The sequence below is a fragment of the Ascaphus truei genome, chromosome 22 (genome assembly GCF_040206685.1).
Source record: "Ascaphus truei isolate aAscTru1 chromosome 22, aAscTru1.hap1, whole genome shotgun sequence".
In the NCBI taxonomy this organism is placed as follows: domain Eukaryota; kingdom Metazoa; phylum Chordata; class Amphibia; order Anura; family Ascaphidae; genus Ascaphus; species Ascaphus truei.
Window position 1 is genome coordinate 16,422,611 of NC_134504.1, and position 27,334 is coordinate 16,449,944.

General features: G+C 51.4%; 1 protein-coding gene across 1 annotated transcript in view; it reads left to right on the forward strand.

Moving 5' to 3' along the window:
- Positions 1 to 13,021, forward strand: part of SLC39A11 (solute carrier family 39 member 11) — a 258,516-nt gene extending 245,495 nt beyond the window's left edge. The window contains exons 7-9 of the mRNA XM_075579851.1: positions 7,918 to 8,016; positions 9,545 to 9,703; positions 12,301 to 13,021. Of these exons, the coding sequence (XP_075435966.1) occupies positions 7,918 to 8,016; positions 9,545 to 9,703; positions 12,301 to 12,379 (337 nt within the window). The 3' untranslated portion in view covers positions 12,380 to 13,021. The remainder of the gene's footprint in view (positions 1 to 7,917; positions 8,017 to 9,544; positions 9,704 to 12,300) is intronic.
- The last annotated feature ends 14,313 nt before the right edge of the window (positions 13,022 to 27,334 follow it).

The following is a 27,334-nucleotide window of genomic DNA, read 5'->3' on the forward strand; positions in this document are numbered from 1 at the left end:
TCCTCGACTTCACTGGGGCCGTTTTTAATGCATCGCGACAAATGCCTTGTGCACTCGAACTCTCCCAATGGGATTAAGATCTCATTTCGTAGGGATTGTTGACTGTCAATTATAATAGTCGCTATGACGTCGCTAGTGCAGTCTCCCCAAGGAGCCACGTAAAGTAGTATCTGACGGGCCAGCCGCAGCCTGGCGGAGGGAGAGCTGGGTACAGGCTGGATCGGGGGCACCGTGGGAGAAGAACGCAAAGTGACGTTATTAAGAGGCGAGGATTCAACGACTCTCTCTCTCTCTCTCTCTCCCCCTGGGGTATAGCTAATCTCTAGAACAGGGTGGCCTTAGGACTGGAGTTGGCCGCTCCTGCGGTAGAGTATGACCACGGAGAATATGTAGTGTTATGTAGCCATATAAAATGACTTCTCCGTGGTGTCGGGAACTTATATGGGATTGGGGTCTATCCAAGAAACACAGAAGGGGAGATTGGTCGTTTAGGGTGATCATGCCATAATAGCGTTCATATAAAGTCCCCGATCTCCGCGTCAGGGCGGACATTGGAAATGTAGAAATGTGTCATGGCGTTATTGTGAAGTGTTTCTCCGGCGTGTAAATACCTGGCTGTTATTTGAGGGGCCGTGAACCAATGATGTGTCGCTTTGCAGTTGTTCTCCTTTATTTGGTGTAGATTGTCAGACTTTAGGTTCTGTATGAGAGTTGTATACAACTTGTACAAGCAGTGTATGCGTTGTGTAATCATAAATGTGATGAGTATTTGTCTTTGACCCATCTGAGCCAGTAGAACCTCTGATGTTTTGTTGCACTAAGGCCAGGCCGAAAATGCCTGTTTGTGGCTGTGTAATTGTGGTGTAGTGTGCCAGTTTTGGGGTTGCGGGTGGGAGAACACGCACGTGCCACATTGAAGGGGAATCCTTCTGTAGCTCTACGCCATGTAGGCCGCTGTCTTTGGCAGAATGGAATGGTCCGAGAGCCGTACCTGCCAAGTGTCGTAATACACTTTCTGGGGGAGGAAGACGGCGCACACTCTAGATATTCGATTGGGCCACGGTCGCGGCACTTGCTGTGCTTGTTAATGAGAAAAGAGAGCGGCAGTTCTGCGGGACAGGTTATCGTGGCGTCTGCCCATTGAACAACGTAATAGCGACGTGGAAGGAGCAGCGAGGCGGAACGCTCTAAGCGCCTTACACGGCAAGGACATGTGAATTGGCCCCGCGTTAAATCGGTCATTTTAATTGGAGACCGTTAATAATAGAAAACGGGAGGATGTTGACAAAAGTACAATGTTGGGATGAGAACGCAGCAAATTGCGTGCACTTTGGCAAGTGTTAGCTCTTCGGCCAACCCACCTGCCATGCTCACACTTCCAAAAGGCAGCAGGAAGCAGATAAGGAGGAGGCCAGGCATAGTGACAGCGCTCGCAGGGAATGGGGCTGTGCCGCGTGGATATCGGGGCTGAGATTAGCAGCGCAAGGCCTCCCTGGTGTTGCACTGCAGAGGGCGCGAGTCGGGTGCAGCTGTTCCCGAGAGCCCCCCCCCCCCCCGGAGAGATGTGCAGGAGAGGAGAGGTTGCGCCTCTGTAAATCTTACACGTCTGTTGTTCTGGGTCATTTCGGCGCCGAAGCGTCACAGAGTACAGACTGAAACCGGTGCACGGTGCCAGTATTATGATGCAAAGTGATGTCGCACCTCTGCAGTGCAACGCCGGGCCCTCCGGAGCAATGAAACGCCTTCCTGTGCGCAGAGATGTGGCTATCTTCCTATTCAGTTTTAGGAGAGATGTCAGTGGGAAATCCAGTTCTGTAGTTCCTGTCCCGATCCATTTGTTTCTCTGCGGTTAGGAGTGGATTACTGGTTCTCGCAGGGCTGGGTTTTGCAGATGTGCCGCCCGGTGCAATATCCGTGTACGATTATCTGCCCTCCTGTCTCGTGGGGTTAAATACATTTATATCTACGTGTATATATGTACTGTATATCTGTTAATGTATATTTAGTGATCTCATAATCACAAGATGTATATATTTAGAAGTGGAGCAGCGAGCATTTCTTGATGAATTATGTATTGCCGGTTTTGAAACCTTTTTTTTCCCTCTAGAAAGACTGTTTGTCTCTCTCTCCCCCAGGGGCTGGCATGGGGGGCAAGCCCGACCCTCAGGTGGTCCATAGAGCATACATTGATGCATGCACAGCAGATACACGTGTGTATGGCCACGCCATAAACTAGCGCCATACACCATAGAATGCACAATACACACACACAGCAGTTACACAGACCACCGTATACACACGTGTATGGGTGCCATATCAGGTGAACACTATATATTGAATGTAGGCGCATGTGTGTTCCATGGGGTGCATATGCGAATCATTTGGGAATGACAGTTGTCCAGTAAGTCTACATGCAGTACATTTACTTTGAGTATCCACGAGCAGAGGCTGACAATTGGATGGCAGCAAGCTGTTGTAGAAGCTGTTGTAGAAGCTGTTGTAGAAGCTGTATGAGTTGATTATGAGAGGTGTGTCCCGCCGTTCTCGACGATATGACTGTCTCGTTTTTGGGGCTGGTTGATCCGTAATAGTAACGAGGCAGGTACTTGGGTGGGAGCAGATCTTGGAGATTGAATAGACCTTTACCGAACTGGTCACTTTCTCCTTCAACAGTTGCCATTATGGAACATGCCCGTCCTCTTGCCAGGGTGTGCTATTCTAATTACAAAGACAAAGTCAGCATTAACGATTGCTTTGCTTCGTACAATGGGTACTTTGTAGCGATATACTCATTACAGATAAAAGGACAACGCTGAGATGTCTCTGGAACGCCAGACTAATAAGCATTACCGCTAGCAGGTTTGGTCTAATCTGTAGTAAGTGCCATGTGTTAATGGTACGTGAGATATTATTTTAGAAGAAGATACATTTGGCACATACAGATATAGTATCACTGGGGGAAATAAACTTTCTTGATTTCGATAAAATCAAGTTCTTACTTGTGTTCTCAAAGTTAGTAACTTGTCGTTCCTGTTCGTCCCTCAGATTGATTCGTGTTCTTCTAATCCTTCTCCTAACACCAAAGCCAGCAGGACACCACGTAGTTAAGTCTTCATGCACAGAAATATACCGTACGTAGGCGTTCCCTGTTCTGAATGAGATCTGTATGTCCTTACCGTGTGTCTTTGTCTATGAAATACGCTATTCATACGATATGCCAGGTATAGAAATAAACTTTGTCTGTCTTTCATAGAAATGTCCAACAACAGCTGTCTATCGTATAATCTTACCCACAACCCTGTTATCAGGGGTTAGTCACACCCTTTACTTCTCAGATATCCTCTTCAGCAGCTGCCATCATAATCAATCACTCGTATAGGAGAGACTCAGTCTGTACATGGCATGGAACATGGTGTTATAAACAGAGACACATGTGCATCATGCATAGTGCTTGGAGTGTACAGTACTTCTGATGAGGACAAAGCAAAGAGAGGCTGTGTTCAAAGCGAGACCTTTCTGCAGTGTATCTTGTATTGAAACACGTGTGAAGTTGGCATGCAAGGGCACAGATTCGCGTACGGCAGATGTCGTATTGCACACAGTACGATAGGAAGTGAACAAATAAAAACCTGGTCCTAAGTCCAGCAGTACGGATGTAAGCCTAAATCCAGCAGTACGGATGTAAGCCTAAATCCAGCAGTACGGATGTAAGCCTAAATCCAGCAGTACGGATGTAAGCCTAAATCCAGCAGTACGGATGTAAGCCTAAATCCAGCAGTACGGATGTAAGCCTAAATCCAACAGTACGGATGTAAGCCTAAATCCAGCAGTACGGATGTAAGCCTAAATCCAGCAGTACGGATGTAAGCCTAAATCCAGCAGTACGGATGTAAGCCTAAATCCAGCAGTACGGATGTAAGCCTAAATCCAGCAGTACGGATGTAAGCCTAAATCCAGCAGTACGGATGTAAGCCTAAATCCAGCAGTACGGATGTAAGCCTAAATCCAGCAGTACGGATGTAAGCCTAAATCCAGCAGTACGGATGTAAGCCTAAATCCAGCAGTACGGATGTAAGCCTAAATCCAGCAGTACGGATGTAAGCCGAAGTCCAGCAGTACGGATGTAAGCCTAAATCCAGCAGTACGGATGTAAACCTAAATCCAGCAGTACGGATGTAAGCCGAAGTCCAGCAGTACGGATGTAAGCCTAAGTCCAGCAGTACGGATGTAAGCCTAAGGCCTCGGTCCCGCTGCGCTCGTTGGCGCGGGCGGCAATGTAGCGAGTTCCCCACCAGCAGGGGAATCCTCGCGAGCCGGTCCCGGTCCCCCCTGGCTGCACAGCTGACTACACGCTGTCGCGCGTCAGCCGCTGGAGACACCACAGAATGGTGTTTCCTAGCTTCGACGCGTGACGTGTGTGGCTGTGAGCCAATGGGGAGGGGAGGCTGCGGGAGGAGGAGAGGCTTCGGGGAGCGGGGAGGAGTGTGGAGTGAAAGCAGGTGAGTGCCTTTCTCTGTGTGTGTGCCTGTCTGTGTGTGTGTCTGAGTGCGTGCGTGCCTGTCTGTGTGTATGTGTGTGCCCGAGTGCGTGAGTGCCTGCCTCTGTCTGTGTGTGTGTGTGTGTGTGTGTGTGTGTGTGTGTATGAGTGCGTGAGTGCCTGCCTGTGTGCGCGCGTGTGTGTGTATGAATGAGTGCCTGCGTGTGTGTGTTTAAACTTACTTTCCAGCTCCAGCCCGAGTCCGTGGAGGGAGGGAGGGGGAGGGGGGAGAGTAGCGGGTCCCTCCGCTCAAGCCACGCCCCCCCTCCCTGTCAAACCGCCCACCTCCCGCTCCGGCTCCCGCTCCCTACAGACCGCATATCGCGGTCTGTGTATCTCAGCGCACCGCCTGTCAGCAGTGCGGGTGCGCTGACTCTGGGAGCGGGGCCTTAGCCTAAGTCCAGCAGTACGGATGTAAGCCTAAATCCAGCAGTACGGATGTAAGCCTAAGTCCAGCAGTACGGATGTAAGCCTAAGTCCAGCAGTACGGATGTAAGCCTAAATCCAGCAGTACGGATGTAAGCCTAAGTCCAACAGTACGGATGTAAGCCTAAGTCCAGCAGTACGGATGTAAGCCTAAGTCCAGCAGTACGGATGTAAGCCTAAATCCAGCAGTACGGACGTAAGCCTAAATCCAGCAGTACGGATGTAAGCCTAAGTCCAGCAGTACGGATGTAAGCCTAAATCCAGCAGTACGGATGTAAGCCTAAGTCCAGCAGTACGGATGTAAGCCTAAATCCAGCAGTACGGATGTAAGCCTAAATCCAGCAGTACGGATGTAAGCCGAAGTCCAGCAGTACGGATGTAAGCCTAAATCCAGCAGTACGGATGTAAGCCGAAGTCCAGCAGTACGGATGTAAGCCTAAATCCAGCAGTACGGATGTAAGCCTAAGTCCAGCAGTACGGATGTAAGCCTAAATCCAGCAGTACGGATGTAAGCCGAAGTCCAGCAGTACGGATGTAAGCCGAAGTCCAGCAGTACGGATGTAACCATGGCTTACAGTTGGTGTTTTGCGGCACCGAGAATAGTAAATCCCGGCACTTCTTTGCAATCTGCCGTCACCTCCCAGCTGCCGAGTATTATAGGCGAAGATATTCAGTGTGCCACGGGCCGGCCACACGTACCGAACGGCACATCATTAGAATTGTTCGGCTGATCGTAGCCAAGCCATGGACAACAAAGCGCTCATGCAGTTGTCGTCTTGCGACATATGTATGTCCCAATCACACACGACACACGCATAGTATGTGTGGTGCATTATATACGTATACACGCGCGCACACACCATATAGATGTCACACACAATTTATTGCACCCGCTGTTGCGTGGCAGCGGGTGCGTTTAACACGTTAGTCCGGCTGCAACTGATGTATGTCTCTTGCGCACACGCACACGGACTGGGAGAGGAGGAGCTGCTCTGTGTGTTCTGCAGTGTCATGTAATGCCTGGAATCTGCATGCAGACTGTGCTCCTCTTCTGCGTTGTATGGGCCCAAATCTTTCAAATTGGACTGGCCCAGTGGGCACTTTCCCCCTTGCCCCCGAGGCTAGCTTGACCCTGGTATCCCCCTCTCAGCGTCTCTTTGCTCAGGTTGTCCTCTGTCCCCCGTTGCTCCTCCGATGCTCCTGTTTCTCTCCTTCTGCAAATTGTCACCCGTCGTCTTGCGTCCGAGAGCAACTTGGAAATAATGACCGCAAGGTGGGCATACAATCCTCCCGTCCATCGTGGTGTACGGCGCGCGGTGTAGGGTACTGTGAAGGCTGTGCGTTCCAAAAAGGTGTTATTTTGGGGTTAGGCGTGTCTCGGGATCACCGGGTTAGTTCCTCAGAGTGGTCGGCCGCTTGTTCCTTGCTGCGAGATGTGCCGATCTTGGCTTGTGATTAATGCTGATTCTTGTCTCATTGCTTGTTTGTCTGCGGGGCTGAATTCTACAAATGGACCGTGATGTGCGAGGCAAAAAGTCTTGGGGTCGTAGTGTATAAATGTAACAGGCTTCTTGGAAACACGCAAGTTGTATTTGTTTGGTGTCCTAAATCTGAGACAATTGATGGGCCAATATTTGCTTAGAATCGCATTGATATGCGGTCGATAGAAAACCAACCCCTTTTTAAACTTGACATATTTCGGTTGTCTAACGCTGATGTGTGAGAAAGTAGTTATTGAGCAGTGTATCGTGTACAAAATACGACACTGCTACACTGGGAATGGGGTTTAGTATTTTCGTTGTGGATGTATTTGCCAGAATCTTGCGCCTGTTTTTTTTTTACAGGATGAAGTTTCTTGAAATTTTGGGGTGCCTTTGGAACAGTGCCTGGCACCCATAAAATAGCAGCTTCTGCACCTTTTGACCTAAACCAGTGTTTCTCAACCTTTTTGAACCCATACCCCCTTTTGATAAACATAAAAATCTCATCTCCCCCTTTCCTTCAAACTTGCCTCCCCCCAATAATTTTAGTTGAAATGTGAAATATCGAGACTAAAAACGAATCGAAGCATTTGTTAAGTGTAGATTTTTTTTATTTATGTAAATCATTAAGCAAATATTGTATGTTGAATGTAAAAATATTTCAATTGTTACCAATGTGAGCAGCGAGGCTGTTTGCTTGCTGCAAGCTTTTGTATTGTGGGCGCTGTGGAAAATTAGAGCAGGGGTCTGCAAACTGGGGGGGGAACAAGATTTTTGGGGGGGAGCGTGGCGGGTTCAGAGGCCCCGTGCTCTTCAGCCGACTCCGGGCGAAGTGACGTCACATGACACCGGATTAAAGGTATGGGGAGGGGGGGCGCGATACTGGGGGAGAGCAGGCAGGGGGGCGCAGAAAGTTTGCGCACCCCTGGATTAGAGGATAGTGTAGCTCACTTACAAAGCAGAGCAAAACGTGGCTATAAAATTCAATGTCGACCATAAGTGCAGAAAAACCAGCTTCACACAAGGAAATGTCGCTGATAATAAGACGATGACACGTGTACTTTCCATAGCAAGAAAGCGATAGGGAGAATTTATTTGTTCCTTTTTCCAAGTCAATACAACATACTGTATTTTTTTTTTTTAATCCATTAATTTAAGTCACACTATACACGCCTCCCCTAAAATCCTGATACGCCCCCCTGGGGAGGCGCGCCCCACCATCGCAGAATCACCCATTTCAATGCCGTAATTAGTTGTTGCTAATTACCAAGACTAAGACACCTACGTTTCTGAAGGTTTCTGTGTGTGGGCTGCACGGTCCTTCTTTGATGTGTGGTGGCGTGGAACCTGTTTGGGCAGCAACTTGGCGAGGTGGCATCCTCCACGGGAGATGTTATGGCGAATGCGATAGTTTGGTGATGAAAAGCTCTCGTCGTGGTCCTCTCTCACTAACCTCATTTGTGTTCTTTCCAGGAATTTAGCGGTCGGAATTGGAATTCAAAATTTCCCCGAAGGCCTCGCAGTGAGTCTTCCGTTACGCGGCGCCGGAGTTTCCACGTGGAAGGCGTTCTGGTAAGGGGGCTTTGCTTGCGACTGCGCCCTGCTGCATTGTGGATGGAAAGTGTGTAAGAAAGCCATAGCAAGGTTGGCGAAGAACAATGCAGGGTTCGGTTTCGTAAATTTGCAAAGAGTAAAAATGTGTCCGGAAGAACCGTGTCGTAGCGACATATGCACCGTTTGCAAACTCCGAAAGGCCAGCTGCACTTTGCCGGATGCAAGAAGCAAGAGAATGTGTTATTTCTGTAGCACCTTGTGCGAGTGAAGTGTTGGTAACGATCGTATATGTTGCTTAATGAATTGAGTTGATGGCGTCAGCCGTGCCGTGCATGGAAGGTGGCTGTCGGGACTCCCTGCCCCGCTGAGCGTCAAATATAATGTTGGCATCTGTCAGCCTGATGTCCTGCACCTCACCGGGAGCATCATAGAATTTTTTGGAGCACTTGCAATTATGCGCAGAGCAACGCCTTCCGAAATATCCGAGTGGGTTCTGACCATAGTGCTGGCTGGAAGTGTAAGGAAATACAGTAGCACTTTGAGTGGTGAGGGGTGTTGTGTAATACTAATTGCGGTGGAATTTGTTGCGTTCACACATTGGATTTCTCGTTTTGTGTTTCTGCATCGTACAATGTCAAGTTGAGAGAATGAACATTAGACATTTTCTCTCTCTAGACACGTGCATGGTTTCAGAGAGGTACATTGTGATGAATGAATAGATCGAACATTGTGGCAGGCAACTGGCAAGCTAGAAAGAGGGAATATCATCCACATTTCTATTTCAACTGAGGATAGCGCCCTCTGTCTCAGCTACTGTGGACCATAGAAACCTATCCAACAAGGTGTAATCCCCAGGAGACCTAAGCAAGACCATGGGATGGTGGGACTTAACAGAGCGAGTCAACAACTTTTTGTATCTAAGTCAGTGGTCAAGTGGGCTGGAGGGCCACTTGACAAGCTTAAAGTTTTGCGGGTCAGATACTTAATGTAAAATTGACTTGAAATCTATGGTCCGCGAAGCTTACCAAAGCTCCCCTCCTGACCAGCTTCTTACCCCCTCATTCTGTCTCCCTTCCCTGCGTCCCTCGGATCCTACCTGTGGTGCGAATGGTGGAGGAATCGGCAGCGTGGCTGGAGACCACTCAGGCGGTGATTATGGAAGTTAGGCCTATCCTCTGTGTTAGGATTTGCCTTGGTGGGCTCCAGCCGCGCTGCTGCCGTCTCCACTGCCACGCTGAGTCTTACCTCCTCACGTCCTGTGGGCTGTATTTGACCCAGATCTTTGCCTAGCGTGGGCAGATTATTTGTAAGCCATCCCTATGTTGGGAGATGCTGTGAAAGTTGACACGCTGTTCTTTGCTCATTCTAAAGTGGCATCTTGGGTGGTACCAGCATGACTTTGTGGGCAGGAAGTTCTCCGTAAGGGTATATTTTATTGATGGCATTTAAAGATTAATGTTGTATTTGTTTTCAGGGCGCAGCATAGAGTGTTTAAGATGCGGGAAAGTAAGGTGCATGCTAAATATTTCCCTTTCTTGCCTTGCAGGTACGGGCAGTTGAGCGGTACGGTGGAACCCATCGCTGGCGTTTTAGGTGCCTTTGCCATTTCCCTGGCGGAACCCCTGTTGCCTTACGCGTTGGCCTTTGCAGCAGGCGCCATGGTGTACGTGGTGACAGACGACATTATTCCTGAGGCTCAAATGGGGTAAGAAGAAAAGGCTCAGACGGGAACGTGACTTTTTTGGGACACTGCTGAGGGGTGGTCTTCATGCTTACGAGACAGAAAATGAGAAGGAGCTGGTGGATGTAAACGTCCCTAGAAGACGGAGTCATTGAGTATAGAGTTTGTAAGAGAGGAGCGGGCGGTGGAAGGCGTAGAGGGGAAAGACGATGCTAGATATATTGTTGAAAAAAACAGACATTTGTTATAATGATTCGTAAACAACAGAGGTAAGGAGGAAATTTGGGCTGCTACATCAAGATTTTGTTTGTTAAGAAATAGAAGCGTGGTCCAAAATATGACACGTCAAATACTTCTTTTCATGTGAAACTGTGATTTGTTAAGATTGAGGTGAATGTGGGGACACACTGTAGCTCTAGCCTTTTTGTTGTGGGAAAGAGTGGAGACCAAGAATAGTATTTGAGGAGCTCGGGGTTAGGGATGTTTTATTCTCTGCACGTTCAGAACTGAGGGTCAGTGATTATCACGAGGAGTCGCAGTCGAAACGTGGCCGCTCTGCACACATATAAACAATACGTTGAGGTGTGTGAGAAGAGAGAATTGGGATGAGAAAGTAGCTGAATGTGATAGTTTGATGTAAAGTTGTCTACATGATGATGAGCTCTTGATTGTAAATTGATGTAGAATATTCTTCATCTTCGTGCAATCTTTGCAATGAAACTTGTTGCGGAGCTGAGCACTGACCCAAATAGGGTTTCCGCTGGTGAAGTTTTTTGACACAACATTGACAAGTCTTTTTGTTTTTTGTGTGTGTGAACATCATCAGATTCAGATGGACATTGTGGTTTCCACAAAGTGAAGAGATATAAAAAGGGGTTTTTTTTGAAGAGGAGGAGGGCGTTCATATGTTTGATATGAATAATCATCATCATTCCTCTGGGAAGTTGTGGTGTATAGCCACTACTGCTGTTACTTACAAAGAAAAATGTGGTGTATTTTGAGACCACAGGCGTCTTGATGATATTGCCTCATTGCGCTGTAAAACCACGCATTGTCATTTTCTGTCCAGAGACTTGATGGGAAAAGTCGTTCATCATCCTCTGCACAAATGACCACATGAAACAAAACGTGTTGTAAGGTTGCACACCTTTTTGTTGTCGTTGGTTGCCCTTCTAGTGGTGTTGAATTAATATCAGAATTATTATTATTATTATCATCATCATGTTGGAAATGGGATTTTTGTGTGTTGCTTCAAAAGAGGCTGGGATATGGGTGCTGGGAAAACACTATGTAGATGACCGTCTTGAAAATCATTGATGAAAAGATTGATTATAAAAAAAAGATTATACATTATTTATAAAGAACTGGATTTAGAAGCATGACAGCACGTTGCTTAATCAATGGATGATGTGGTAGTTGCAGGGAGAATGTAGTTTAAAAAGTTGGTACGGGAGTGAGCGGGGTATGTTTGTGGCAGGGTACGGGAGTGAGCGGGGTATGTTTGTGGCAGGGTACGGGAGTGAGCGGGGTATGTTTGTGGCAGGGTACGGGAGTGAGCGTGGTATGTTTGTGGCAGGGTACGGGAGTGAGCGGGGTATGTTTGTGGCAGGGTACGGGAGTGAGCGTGGTGTGTTTGTGGCAGGGTACGGGAGTGAGCGTGGTGTGTTTGTGGCAGGGTATGTTTGTGGCAGGGTACGGGAGTGAGCGGGGTATGTTTGTGGCAGGGTACGGGAGTGAGCGCGGTATGTTTGTGGCAGGGTACGGGAGTGAGCGTGGTATGTTTGTGGCAGGGTACGGGAGTGAGCGGGGAGATGTTTGTGGCAGGATACGGGAGTGAGCGGGGTATGTTTGTGGCAGGGTACGGGAGTGAGCGGGGTGTGTTTGGGATAGGGTACAGGAGTGAGCGGGGTATGTTTGTGGCAGGGTACGGGAGTGAGCGGGGTATGTTTGGGATAGGGTACGGGAGTGAGCGGGGTATGTTTGTGGCAGGGTACGGGAGTGAGCGGGGTATGTTTGGGATAGGGTACGGGAGTGAGCGGGGTATGTTTGTGGCAGGGTACAGGAGTGAGCGGGGTATGTTTGTGGCAGGGTACGGTAGTGAGCGGGGTATGTTTGTGGCAGGGTACGGGAGTGAGCGGGGTATGTTTGTTGCAGGGTACGGGAGTGAGCGGGGTATGTTTGTGGCAGGGTACGGGAGTGAGCGGGGTATGTTTGTGGCAGGGTACGGGAGTGAGCGGGGTATGTTTGGGGCAGGGTACGGGAGTGAGCGGGGTATGTTTGTGGCAGGGTACGGGAGTGAGCGGGGTATGTTTGTGGCAGGGTACGGGCGTATCACAGTGAAAGGGAGTTATTTCTAATTCTAAGTTTTGATTGAATGATTTATATTGTAGAAGGAAAGGGCCCGTTAGTAGTAATACCTTCTTCTTAAGTAGCCTTCACCATCTCAACGTAATAGTTCTTGTTGGTGGTTGTTAGGCGTTGGGCCATAAAATGTAAATGTGCCTGGAAACAATTGGAGACAATAATCAGCAGCTCGGGACGTTGGAGTATGTAGCATGCGGGAAGCGTTTGTGGATCAGTGACACGTCCAACTAAAACTTTTCGGTTTTGTTTCTCGACAGCGGCAATGGAAAGTTGGCCTCATGGACGTGCATCTTGGGCTTTGTGGTGATGATGTCATTGGATGTCGGTTTGGCGTAATTCTGGTTTCATTGGAGCGCAACTGGAGAAGACTTGTTCCTTTGGCACTACGGAGCAGCGCCGGTCGCTTCCTTGGTTACCGAGATGACGGAGAGAAGCAATGTTTACAGAATATTTTATTTTTTTGTGCAGATGATTGCGTCAATAATCAAAAGACTCACTCTATTCTACATCGATGAATACTTTAACTTTTTGGGGTGTTGGAGAACTTGAGATGTGTCGAATAAAAGGGCAGCTGTTGGAATGAAGTGATGTTAACGTGATTGATTTGAAGTCCTTCTATAACTCTTTGATTCAAGAGTTTGGAGTGTGCGTTGTCAAATAAGCATCACTGTCCTTGTCCTAAATCGTGGGCTGTGTCTAAGATGCTGGTCATTGAAATGTAAAGAATCCTAACACCACTTTTAGCTGATTTGTTAACTGAGTCTCTTCCTGTTTTGGATGAGGCGTGGACAGTTGGACTATATCCAGGCCCAAGGATCAGTGTGTGGAATGTGTCAATGTATCTGGAATGATGAGGAGCCTGGCTGAATTGTTGGGAGATAAGGTGAAACGTGTGAACTCTTTCTCATTAAATTTGTTTTTATAGATTCCTTGGTTGACAAATATCATTGGTGTTGTAATAAAAGCACACTAATGTAATCAATCGTGTGTATCTGTGTTACGCTGCTGTGGGGACTTCTACGTTCACCTGTGATGACAATTGAATGGCTAAGTTGTCTTTGCGGAGTATAAGTCTGACTGATTGTGAATCAACGACCTACCAAGCTAACATTTCCCCTTCAAGTTTATTGGAAGAAAGTATGCGACAAGTCACGATGATGTAATGAAAGATTGTTCATTAATAACAGCTGATAGGCGGAATCGCAGTCTCTTTGGTCATGTTGTTTGTATTGCCTTGCAGGACTTTTTACATGTCAACCTGAAGTGGTGAAGCCTGGTGGTAACGTGGTATAAGCATGAGCTGTGGAGGGTTAGAAATGTAAGAATGAGCAGATATTATGAGTCACGTTATCGAGGACACGAAGAGAGAAGGGTTGCAAATGTTCAGGTTGTGTGACTGATATAAGAAGGGGATAAAGAAAGTGTTTAAGTGTGCTCTGGTTTTATATTTATCAACTAAGCAAAGATTCAAACTAGAAGGGCTTCTAGAATGTGCAAGGCAGGAAAGTTTAAACTCCTTACACAAGTGTGAAATGTAGGTGATTTGTTCAAATTCACGGCTAACCACTTCAACATATAAACTCTCCAGAGATCCAACATCACATATAGCAATTGTACACAGTACACAGTACACACACCACCACCCCCACACACCCTGTCACGAACAGCACGCAAGTGACTTAGGCCGTAATTATACTGGAAAACGCCGGCGGCGTCGCATGGCGCGATGCTGCGCAGCTCAAAAACAAGACATTAATCCAATTCAAGTTAACATACCAGTAGCGGCGTGGCGGACGACTGGAGAGGAGACAGAGGATTTTGTTATTGGCCGGCGTTGGTCGCATGACGTGAGCAGTTCAGCCAATGAGGGCGAACTGCTCAGGGCCAAGCCTCCTCTGCTAGTCTTCTCGTCTCCGCACTAATTTGTCTCTGTGTGACCCCAATAACGACCAGAAAAATCCACAAAGTTGATGCTGCCGCCGCAACAAGACCCTCCACGTCCTCTGCTCTGTGCTACACAACCAATGGCTGATACCTCCCAGTGCTTACAACTCAACAAATGGCGCTCTGTGTGTTACAATGTCGCCAATGAGCTCGCGGGACCCAGCAATGCTGCTTACTTACCTTGGAGGTCCTCGGCGGCGAGGTAAGTCCCTAACCTTACCACTTACCCTCAAACCCCCTAATCCCAACCCCTACCCTAAAAACACTTTCACCTCCTGCCCTAACCGTAAAATGAACCCTTAAAATTAACTTGACAATGCGGCTGGCAGCGGACGGTCCCTCTGCAGCCAAAACGCCGGCAGGGACTTGGTCGCTGCGAGACGGCCGCGACAAAATGTCCCAATTCTGGTCCAGCGCTGTGCGAGGACGGGAAGAGGAAGAGGACAGAGGGACTGGAAGAGGAGGACGGGGAGAGGAGAGGAGGACGGGAAGAGGAGGACGGGAGAGGACAGAAGGAGGATGACGGGAAGAGGATAGGAGGAGGAGGACAGAAGGAGGAGGACAGGAAGAGGATAGGAGGAGGAGGACAGAAGGAGGACGACAGGAAGAGGATAGGAGGAGGACGGGAAGAGGACAGGAGGAGGACGGGAAGAGGATAGGAGGAGGAGGATAGGAAGAGGACAGAAGGTGCAGGAGGACGGGAAGAGGACAGAAGGAGGAGGACCGGAAGAGGACAGAAGGAGGAGGACCGGAAGAGGATGACGGGAAGGGGACAGGAGGAGGAGGACGGGAAGAGGACAGGAGGAGGAGGACGAGAATAGGACAGAAGGAAGAGGACGGGAAGAGGACAGAAGGAGGAGGACGGGAAGAGGACGACGGGAAGAGGACAGAAGGAGGACGACGGGAAGAGGACAGGAGGAGGAGGACGGGAAGAGGATAGAAGGAGGAGGACGGGAAGAGGACAGGAGGAGGAGGACGGGAAGAGGACAGGAGGAGGAGGACGGGAAGAGGATAGGAGGAGGACGGGAAGAGGACAGGAGGAGGAGGACGGGAAGAGGACAGGAGGAGGAGGACGGGAAGAGGACGGGAGGAGGATAGAAGGAGGAGGACGGGAAGAGGATAGGAGGAGGACGGGAAGAGGATAGGAGGAGGACGGGAAGAGGACGGGAGGAGGATAGAAGGAAGAGGACAGAAGGAGGAGGACGGGAAGAGGATAGGAGGAGGACGGGAAGAGGATAGGAGGAGGACGGGAAGAGGACGGGAAGAGGACAGGAGGAAGAGGACAGGAGGAGGACAGGAGGAGGAGGACGGGAAGAGGACAGGAGGAGGAGGACGGGAAGAGGACGGGAGGAGGATAGAAGGAAGAGGACAGAAGGAGGAGGACGGGAAGAGGATAGGAGGAGGACGGGAAGAGGACAGGAGGAGGAGGACGGGAAGAGGACAGGAGGAGGAGGACGGGAAGAGGACAGGAGGAGGAGGAGGACGGGAAGAGGACAGGAGGAGGAGGACGGGAAGAGGACAGGAGGAGGAGGACGACGGGAAGAGGACAGGAGGAGGAGGACGACGGGAAGAGGATAGGAGGAGGACGGGAAGAGGATAGGAGGGAGGAGGACGGGAAGAGGAGGACGGGAAGAGGACAGAAGGAGGAGGACGGGAAGAGGACAGGAGGAGGACGGGAAGAGGATAGGAGGAGGAGGATGGGAAGAGGATAGGAGGAGGAGGACGGGAAGAGGACAGAAGGAGGAGGACGGGAAGAGGATGACGGGAAGGGGACAGGAGGAGGAGGACGGGAAGAGGACAGGAGGAGGAGGACGAGAATAGGACAGAAGGAAGAGGACGGGAAGAGGACAGAAGGAGGAGGACGGGAAGAGGACAGGAGGAGGAGGACGGGAAGAGGACAGGAGGAGGAGGACGGGAAGAGGACAGAAGGAGGACGACGGGAAGAGGACAGGAGGAAGAGGACAGGAGGAGGAGGACGGGAAGAGGACAGAAGGCGGAGGACGGGAAGAGGACAGGAGGAGGAGGACGGGAAGAGGATGACGGGAAGAGGACAGGAGGAGGAGGACGGGAAGAGGACAGGAGGAGGAGGACGGGAAGAGGATAGGAGGACAGGAGGAGGAGGACGGGAAGAGGACAGGAGGAGGAGGACGGGAGGAGGACAGGAGGAGGAGGACGGGAAGAGGACAGGAGGAGGAGGACGGGAAGAGGACGGGAAGAGGATAGGAGGAGGACGGGAAGAGGACGGGAAGAGGACAGGAGGAGGAGGACGGGAAGAGGACAGGAGGAGGAGGACGGGAAGAGGACAGGAGGAGGAGGACGGGAAGAGGACGGGAGGAGGATAGAAGGAAGAGGACAGAAGGAGGAGGACGGGAAGAGGATAGGAGGAGGACGGGAAGAGGATAGGAGGAGGACGGGAAGAGGACAGGAGGAGGAGGACGGGAAGAGGACAGGAGGAGGAGGACGACGGGAAGAGGACAGGAGGAGGAGGACGACGGGAAGAGGATAGGAGGAGGACGGGAAGAGGATAGGAGGGAGGAGGACGGGAAGAGGACAGAAGGAGGACGGGAAGAGGGTAGGAGGAGGACGGGAAGAGGACAGGAGGAGGAGGACGACGGGAAGAGGACAGGAGGAGGAGGACGACGGGAAGAGGACAGGAGGAGGAGGACGACAGGAAGAGGATAGGAGGAGGACGGGAAGAGGACAGGAGGGAGGAGGACGGGAAGAGGACAGGAGGAAGAGGACGGGAAGAGGATGACGGGAAGAGGACAGGAGGAGGACAGGAGGAGGAGGACGGGAAGAGGACAGGAGGAGGAGGACGGGAAGAGGACAGGAGGAGGAGGACGGGAAGAGGACAGGAGGAGGATGACGGGAAGAGGACAGAAGGAAGAGGACGGGAAGAGGATAGGAGGAGGACGGGAAGAGGACAGGAGGAAGAGGACGGGAAGAGGACAGGAGGAAGAGGACGGGAAGAGGAGGACGGGAAGATAGGAGGAGGAGGACGGGAAGAGGATAGGAGGAGGACGGGAAGAGGATAGGAGGAGGAGGACGGGAAGAGGATAGGAGGAGGACGGGAAGAGGACAGAAGGAGGAGGACGGGAAGAGGACAGAAGGAAGAGGACGGGAAGAGGACAGAAGGAGGAGGACGGGAAGAGGACAGAAGGAAGAGGACGGGAAGAGGATAGGAGGAGACGGGAAGAGGACAGGAGGAGGACGGGAAGAGGATGACGGGAAGAGGACAGAAGGAAGAGGACGGGAAGAGGATAGGAGGACGGGAAGAGGACAGGAGGAGGAGGACGGGAAGAGGATGACGGGAAGAGGACCGGAGGAGGAGGACGGGAAGATGATGACGGGAAGAGGACAGGAGGAGGAGGACGGGAAGAGGACAGGAGGAGGAGGACGGGAAGACGACAGGAGGAGGACGGGAAGAGGACAGGAGGAGGAGGACGGGAAGAGGATAGGAGGAGGAGGACGGGAAGAGGACGGGAAGAGGAGGACGGGAAGAGGATAGGAGGAGGAGGACGGGAAGAGGATAGGAGGAGGAGGAGGAGGACGGGAAGAGGATAGGAGGAGGAGGATGGGAAGAGGATAGGAGGACAGGAAGAGGACAGAAGGAAGAGGACAGAAGGAGGAGGACGGGAAGAGGACAGAAGGAGGATGACGGGAAGAGGACGGGAAGAGGACAGGAGGAGGAGGACGGGAAGAGGATGACGGGAGGAGGACGGGAAGAGGATGACGGGACGAGGACAGGAGGAGGATGACGGGAAGAGGATAGGAGGAGGAGGACGGGAAGAGGACAGAAGGAGGAGGACGGGAAGAGGACAGAAGGAGGAGGACGGGAAGAGGATAGGAGGAGGACGGGAAGAGGACAGAAGGAGGATGACGGGAAGAGGACAGGAGGAGGAGGACGGGAAGAGGAAAGGAGGAGGACTGGAAGAGGACAGAAGGAGAAGGTCGGGAAGAGGATGACGGGAAGAGGACAGGAGGAGGTGGATGGGAAGAGGATAGGAGGAGGACGGGAAGAGGACAGAAGGAGAAGGACGGGAAGAGGACAGAAGGAGGAGGACGGGAAGAGGACAGAAGGAGAAGGACGGGAAGAGGACAGAAGGAGAAGGACGGGAAGAGGACAGAAGGAGAAGGACGGGAAGAGGACAGAAGGAGAAGGACGGGAAGAGGACAGAAGGAGAAGGACGGGAGGAGGTGGACGGGAAGAGGATAGGACGAGGACGGGAAGAGGACAGAAGGAGAAGGACGGGAAGAGGACAGAAGGAGGAGGACGGGAAGAGGATAGGAGGAGGACGGGAAGAGGACAGAAGGAGAAGGAGGACAGGAAGAGGAGGACGGGAAGAGGATTGGAGGAGGACAGGAAGAGGACGGGGGGCTGCTGGAGCGTGTGCACCACAGACAGTTACTGTTTTACCTTTGCCAGGTTATTATTAAAACTTCTGAATATTCACTCCTGGTACATTTTGACAATGAACACCACCATTTTCATAACTTCTTAAACAATTAAAAACATCAAATACACCAAATCAGTTAAAATGACGACATTACCATTCAATGCAAGTTAGTCCCCAGATTTGTTTTGGGAACAGCCGTTTTCGCCAGTGAGCTTCGGTCCTTGTAACAATCTGTATTGACAGATGCGGGCGCCGTCTGCGTCTGTTATCAATCCTACTGAGAAACCGTGACCTGAAATACCAGTTGAGGAATCGCACAGACATTTCACATCCCGATTCTTCTCCCTTTTTGTTTTTAATTTCATGGTTTTTTCCTTCTCTATAGAACATGTCAGCCATAGCGTTCCGATTATCCTCGTTTAATTTGGCCGCTATTTCATCTACATTTCGCTACTAATTGTCCTATCGCCTCCTACATCCCGCTTCAGAGGCAGATACATTCATGTCCATTTATTGACACTCCTGAACAAAGGGTTCCCCGCCTGCCCGAATCTAAACCCTCGTATCCACGTACTCGTCAAACTCAAATACATCAATATCCACGTCTACCGCAATCTCATTTATTCCATTCATCTGGTCCTATTTCACTCGGACGGAGTTAATCGCCGTGTTCTGCCATTCAAACCCTCGTCCTCGCTTCAAACTTGGAGGCGGCAAGGTGTGCGTTCGGGAAATAAGTACACAGCTGGCATGTTGTGATACCTTTTAGTGTACAATCCTTCAGAGATCGTAGATGACTGGGCAGATCTTTGCAAATCGCATTCAATAGATCAACTAGAAGGTTTTAACCACTCGGTACACTTTCATTTCCGCAAATACTCATTTTCATGCCAGTCCCCTAAAACAGGGGGTATTGGGGATTGGAGTTTAGTACCCCTAACAGGTCCCCTCTCTCTCACCTCTGTCCCCCCCTCACACCTTTCTCCCCCCTCCCTCACACCTTTCTCCCCCCTCCCTCACACCTTTCTCCCCCCCTCCCTCACACATTTCTCCCTCCCCCTCACACCTTTCTCCCCCCCTCCCTCACCTTTCTCCCCCCCTCCCTCACACCTTTCTCCCCCCCTCCCTCACACCTTTCTCCCCCCCTCCCTCACACCTTTCTCTCCCCCCTCCCTCACACCTTTCTCTCCCCCCTCCCTCACACCTTTCTCCCCCCCCTCCCTCACACCTTTCTCCCCCCCCTCCCTCACACCTTTCTCCCCCCCCTCCCTCACACCTTTCTCCCCCCCCTCCCCTCACACCTTTCTCCCCCCCCCCTCCCTCACACCTTTCTCCCCCCCTCCCTCACACCTTTCTCCCCCCCTCCCTCGCACCTTTCTCCCCCCCTCCCTCACACCTTTCTCCCCCCCTCCCTCACACCTTTCTCCCCCCCTCCCTCACACCTTTCTCCCCCCCTCCCTCACACCTTTCTCCCTCACACCTTTCTCCCCCCCACCCTCACACCTTTCTCCCCCCCACCCTCACACCTTTCTCCCCCCCACCCTCACACCTTTCTCCCCCCCACCCTCACACCTTTCTCCCCCCCACCCTCACACCTTTCTCCCCCCCTCCCTCACACCTTTCTCCCCCCCTCCCTCACACCTTTCTCCCCCCCTCCCTCACACCTTTCTCCCCCCCACCCTCACACCTTTCTCCCCCCCCACCCTCACACCTTTCTCCCCCCCACCCTCACACCTTTCTCCCCCCCTCCCTCACACCTTTCTCCCCCCCTCCCTCACACATTTCTCCCTCCCCCTCACACCTTTCTCCCCCCCTCCCTCACACCTTTCTCCCCCCCACCCTCACACCTTTCTCCCCCCCTCCCTCACACCTTTCTCCCCCCCTCCCTCACACCTTTCTCCCCCCCTCCCTCACACCTTTCTCCCCCCCTCCCTCACACCTTTCTCCCCTCCTCCTGGCCAAACAACACTGCTGCCAACCTCTGGACACAGCATAACAAACCTTATTGGGCTGCTCTAGCTAAATCGAGCTGCCGCTCCTAGTTTTCTAACGAAGGAATAATGTTAGTAAGGTTCCTGCTGGTCTAGGCTCATTTTCCATGCGCCTTATCTCCGAGTCCCACGCTCCCCCGGGTCAGAGGCGGCACCGAGCGCCAGATATAGGGCTACAAATGTATAGAAACAAAGCAACGATAAGAGCGAGTCATGAGCGAGCAGATTTCCCCCCAATGTGTGGCAAACATGACACAAATGTGAGGGGCGAGCCCATAACCCAAAGAGTCACACTCCGGACATATGAAATGTCCCCAAAATATGAGGAGGGGGCTCAGGAAACAGCCAGTTTCTAGCAAACGGCCCACGGTTACCATAGATCAGGAGTGGCCCACTCCAGTCCTGAAGGGCCACCAACAGGCCAGGTATGGGGGATATCCCTGCTTCAGCACAGGTGGCTCAATCAGTGGCCCCCCCAAGGTCTCGGATATAGTACAAGCGCGCGTGATGGAGCACATGGCGTCGCGCGCGCCTGTAGGAGAAGCGATCCGTGGCCTGTAGGATTGCACGACAGGGGAGGCGTGGCCCGTGACATCACCATTGCGCGCCAAAATAAAAAAAAGTCTTGCGAAAAATTGGCCGCGCCGTCACTCTCGTGCACGCGCGCTCGATGGCCGTCCTCATTGAATTACGGCATTTTGTTTGCGGCGCGCGCAAAGGACTATGGAAGCAGCCTTACTCTCCAACCCCCCCCCCCCCCCTACCACCACATCCTGCGCACTTCCAACACTTTCCTGCAACATGATTAACCGTCACGACACCAGAGATCGGCTCTCTGCCAATGGCATGGCCAGGAAAGAGTGCAGTGATCTGCCGGTTCACTAGAGGTTAATGTGATACACACGCGCTGAGTCACTCCTCAAAAATGCAGCTTTCTCTCCAGTCCTCGCTGCCTGCACGCAAGGGGCACGGGACGTGTGCCAAACCCGAGAGAAAGGGCTTGGAAGAGGTTCCCGTAAAGTGGAAACCTCCAGCTCCCTCGTTCTCTCCTCGGGGATCGCGTGCGGGCCGCTGGTATTTACCTGCTGCCAAAACACAGAGCGAGAGAGGGGACAAGGTGCAGCTGGGTGTACTTGCGGTCTGCGAGCGAGGGCGTGGAACCATGAGACAAGCAGAAGCTTTGCACGCGAAGGAACAATGCGGCTATTCTTGGGAGTCTGGGCCGTGTGTGTGCGCGGAACTGAGCGAACGTGCGGGGGGGGCACTGGCCTGACCGGATCGCTCTCCCATCCTGTGCCGCTGCCGCCCGTTACATGCGCCGCGCTCTTCCTGCAGGGTTTCCAGCCGCGATTCTCGTTGATTTTACGCTTGCCGCACGGCAGAGGGTTTTGGGTCACTTTGTACCCACCAGAACTTATATAATGTGGGTGTTGAAAACCTATTCCAACGGCACATTGCGAAGCCGGTATAACCGGCCTCGCACCGAAGAGGCTAAATAAAAAATAAAAAACAGCCGCCTGTGACTAGGGTTAGAGGCTCTGCACTTCTTTAACCCAGGCTGTGCTGATTAGCTGTGTAATGCGGCAGGTAGAAGCTTCTAGGGGTCCCACGCTAAAATGGACAAGAAGCAAAAGTTGACACTGTGAGAGCTCATTTGCATGGCATTACCCAGAATCCCTGGCTGCAGCAGAAGCAGCATATGCTAAGAGATAATGGGGAAAGCCGGGTTGCAGATGTGAATGTGCTCACACGTGATATTTTAAGTTGCTGTATTCTGTATCCCAGGGGTGCGCAAAACGCAAACGGGGTGGCGCAAAATTTTCTGGGGGCAGCGCTTACAGAGGCCCCGCACTCTTCTCCACAACATTTAAATAAAATGCCGGGGGAACGCGCAAGGCCTCCAAGTGTCTGTTACCTGCGCTGCGGCGGCTTCTGGCGATGAGTCGCCATGACAACGCAGAGTCAAATAACGCCACGGGGTCAAATGGCAATACGACATCACATGACGTTGTGACGTCAAATGACGTAGCGATGCCAGAGGGAAGGCACGAGCAGGGGGGGAGAGCAGGCAGGGGGGCGCAAACCAAAAACCATTGCGCACCCCCTGCTGTATCCCACCAAACTTCACTATAAAACGCCTTACATCTGTACCTTCGCTGTAGCTTCAAAACGAGACACGTCTTTAGGAAGGCAAATTCATTCAAGAACACCTATATCCCACCGCAAAGGCTAGCAAAACGAGCACAAAAAAACGCATACTTTTCAAACTGTGTGTAAGGGTCTGGCAGTTCCTCTGCACTGCGGTCATCTAATCGGGAGAGATGGTCTCGCAGTGGTACAAAATAGATCTACAGATATCTATCTATCTATGAAGTGTGTGTGTGTGTGTGTGTGTGTGTGTGTGTGTGTGTGTGTGTGTGTGTGTGTGTGTGTGTGTGTGTGTGTGTGTGTGTGTGTATACATACATACATACATACAGTCATGTGAAAAAGAAAGTTCACCCTCTTTGAATTCTATGGTTTTACATATCAGGACATAATAACATCACCTGTTCCTTAGCAGGTCTTAAAATATGGTAAATACAACCTCAGATGAACAACACATGAGATATTACACCGTGTCATGATTTATTTAACAAAAATAAAGCCAAAATGGAGAAGCCATGTGTGAAAAACTAAGTACACTTTATGATTCAATAGCTTGTAGAACCACCTTTAGCAGCAATAACTTGAAGTAATCGTTTTCTGTATGACTTTATCAGTCTCTCACATCGTTGTGGAGGAATTTTGGCCCACTCTTCTTTACAACGTTGCTTCAGTTCATTGAGGTTTGTGGGCATTTGTTTATGCACAGCTCTCTTAAGGTCCCGCCCCAGCATTTCAATCGGGTTGAGGTCTGGACTTTGACTGGGCCATTGCAACACCTTGATTCTTTTCTTTTTCAGCCATTCTGTTGTAGATTTGCTGGTGTGCTTGGGATCATTGTCCTGTTGCATGACCCAATTTCGACCAAGCTTTAGCTGTCAGACAGATGGCCTCACATTTGACTCTAGAATACTTTGGTATACAGAGGAGTTCATGGTCGACTCAATGACTGCAAGGTTCCCAGGTCCTGTGGCTGCAAAAACAAGCCCAAATCATCACCCCTCCACCACCGTGCTTGACAGTTGGTATGAGGTGTTTGTGCCGATATGCTGTGTTTGGTTTTCGCCAAACGTGGCGCTGAGCATTATGGCCAAACATCTCCACTTTGGTCTCGTCTGTCCAAAGGACATTGGTCCAGAAGTCTTGTGGTTTGTTCAGATGCAACTTTGCAAACCTAAGCCGTGCTGCCATGTTCTTTTTAGAGAGAAGAGGCTTTCTCCTGGCAACCCTTCCAAACAAACCATACTTGTTCAGTCGTTTTCTAATTGTACTGTCATAAACTTTAACATTTAACATGCTAACTGAGGCCTGTAGAGTCTGAGATGTAACTCTTGGGTATTTTGCAATTTCTCTGAGCATTGCATGGTCTGACCTTGGGGTGAATTTGCTGGGATGTCCACACCTGGGAAGATTGGCAACTGTCTTGAATGTTTTCCACTTTTGAATAATCTTTCTCACTGTAGAATGATGGACTTTAAATTGTTTGGAAATGGCCTTATAACCCTTCCCAGATTGATAGGCAGCAACAATTACTTCTCTAAGATCATTGCTGATGTCTTTCCTCCTTGGCATTGTGTTAACACACACCTGAATACTCCAGACCAGCAAACTGCTAAAACTTCGGCTTTTATAGAGGTGGTCACACATGCTGATGATCAATTTTAATCAAGGGCATTTGATTAGCAGCACCTGTCTGCTACTTAGTATCTTAATTGTTATGGAAGCAGTAAGGGTGTACTTAGTTTTTCACACACAGCTTCTCCATTTGGCTTTATTTTTGTTAAGTAAATCATGACACGGTGTAATATCTCATGTGTTGTTCATCTGCGGTTGTATTTACCTAATTTTTAGACCTGCTAAGGAACAGGTGATGTTATTATGTCCTGATATGTAAAACCATAGAATTCAAAGAGGGTGTACTTTCTTTTTCACATGACTGTACACACACACACACACACACACACACACACACACACACACACACACACACACACAGTCACGGCCCCTTTTATTCTCCAACATCTCCATTTTGTTTGGGTATTTTTCCGAATGCCACGCACTTCACCGCGTTCATGCCGCATTCATGCCGAGACAGCGCTAATACAATACAAGGCGAACGCGGCTTAAAATACCGGAACATACCGCATCAAGTACTGCATCTGCCCGCGGTTTTCAGAGTAGCACTGATACGGCCGCACGAGGATAAAGGCGGCTGCCACTGTATATACACACATACATATGTGTGTATGTGTGTATATATACACCCCTTATTTCACTGTATCTTAATATATAAAATCGAAAGGTTAGTGCTATCTGCGGTGAATCTGATTGGTCCTGAGCCTCTGGCCAATCAGATTGGTGGGTCTGACGTCACCCAACTGCCACTCTCTTCCCCCCTCGGCCACACACACACACACACCTCTTTCTCTCCCCCCCGGCGCTCACCTCTCTCTCCCCGGCGCTCCAACTCTCCTCACCTCCCCGGCGCTCCAACTCACCTCCCCTCCCTCCAACTCACCTCCCGGGGCGCTCCAACTCACATCCCCTCCCCGGCGCTCCAACTCACCTCCCCTCCCCGGTGCTCCAACTCATCTCCCCTCCCTCCAACTCACCTCCCCTCCCCCGGCGCTCCATCTCACCTCCCCTCCCCGGCGCTCCAACTCACGTCCCCTCCCTCCAACTCAACTCCCTCCCTTCCAACTCACCACCCTCCCCGGCGCTCCAACTCACCTCCCCTCCAACTCACCACCCTCACCGGCGCTCCAACTCACCTCCCCGGCGCTCCAACCTCACCTCCCCCTCCCCTCCAACTCACCTCCCCTCCAACTCACCTCCCCTCCAACTCACCACCCTCCCGGCGCTCCAACTCATCTCCCCTCCCCGGCGCTCCAACTCACCTCCCCTCCCTGGCGCTCCAACTCACTTCCCCTCCCCGGCGCTCCAACTCACCTCCCTCTCCGGCGCTCCAACTCACCTCCCCTCCCCGGCGCTCCAACTCACCTCCCCTCCCCGGCGCTCCAACTCACCTCCTCCCCGGCGGGGGAACAGGCAGTGGCCAGGCAGGCTGCAGCTGCCTCGCGGCGCCTAAGATGGCGGAGGCCGGAAGGACCCCCTTCCTCCCTCGCGGCGCCTAAGATGGCGGCACCCGGAAGGACCCCCTTCCTCCCTCGCGGCGCCGAGTGAGAAGATGGCGGCGGGCGGAAGTAGAGGTAGGTGTCGCGTGTGTGTCGCTCCCCCACTTCCCCCCCACCTCCCAGAGCACGCTCTCCTACGGCTCAACATCCCCGAGGAGCAGGAGGAGGGCGACAGGGAGTTAATACCTCCTTTGTGCCACCGGAGGTCGGCGGAGGCCACGAGGGGGAGAGAACCAGTTCAGCCCGAGGAGCGCGGCATGCTGCCAGGTGAGGAAATGCAGGGGGAGGAATCCATGCCTTGACGCCCCCCCCCGCCTTTGACGCCCCCCCCGCCTTTGACACCCCCCCCCCGCCTTTGACGACCCCCCCCCCCGCCTTTGACGACCCCCCCCTGCCTTTGACGCCCCCCCCCTGCCTTTGACACCCCCCCCCTGCCTTTGACACCCCCCCCCTGCCTTTCACACCCCCCCCCCCTGCCTTTCACGCCTCCCCTCCCTGCCTTTCACGCCCCCCCTCCCTGCCTTCGGGCAACGCCGGGTATATCAGCTAGTATGTGTATAATCTTAAAATGCTAATGACATCTTGCACTGTGTAAATGAGAGTTCCTTTCTGTAATCTATGGAAAATGCCGTCCAGAAATACCCCTGCGGTTTGTGAATCGCATCAGGACACGACAAAAGGAAAGATATAGCCAATCTGAAAGAAGACTGACATGTATTTCCCCAGTTTTTCCAGACACTCCCCAAAGAACAAACACAGTCTCAACAAATATAATTGCGCACGTGGCCAAAAGAATAATCGCGGTTTGGAAAGTCGCTCAAAAGTCACACAATGGCTTTGGACTAAGTCCCATCACACACCCCAAATAACCCCACACAGCCGTAGAGACAAGAAGGACATTCAGAGTTAAAAAATGTGACCACTTTCACCAATACTACCGACGTTCTTATTCTAGAACGGTCACATTTGTCAACTCGAACAGACGTTTTTTTCCCACACTTGTTCGAGATTTTCGGGGGTGGCTTTTTGGGGTGGTTCTCGGTCTTGACTCCCCAAAAGAACTTGCCATACGGAAGGCTGTATTTCTTCAGGCAAGACTTTAACACCTCGTCTTCTTCACAATCGTCGCGACAGCAGGAATCGCGCGCGCAGACTTGCTATCAAAGTGAAGTTTTCGACTCCCCGCGCGCACGCAGCTCAGCAGGGTCCGCGCATCGCCATATCGCTTCTCGGTTACAATCGTACCGCGGTAATCAAGGCAACACTTAAAAAAATAAATAGGTTTGAAGCAGGGGGTCTCCGGACCGCGTTCATTTCAGCTTCGGGGACCCCCTGCTTCCAGAGGTACCGATACTCCGTCGGTGCTGCCGGTATCTCTGCGTAGTTTCAAGCTCCCAGGTCACGCGGGCCAATAGGGAGTCGCAAGGGATGATGTCGCGGCTTCCTATTGGCCGCGCAGGGTGCAGTACTTTTAAACGGCCATATTGGACGCCCAGCCGGGGGCTCCGGACGGTAGCACGGTGCACCTACGGGAGGCAAGTATCTTGGGAAGCAGGGCATCTCCGGGGCGGAGACCGACGCGGTTCCGGAGAACCCCGCTCAGAACCGCTAATAAAATATCAAAATAAAAAACACAAAAAAAAAAAGTGTCACTAGGATTTCTGCTTGAAGCGGTACGATC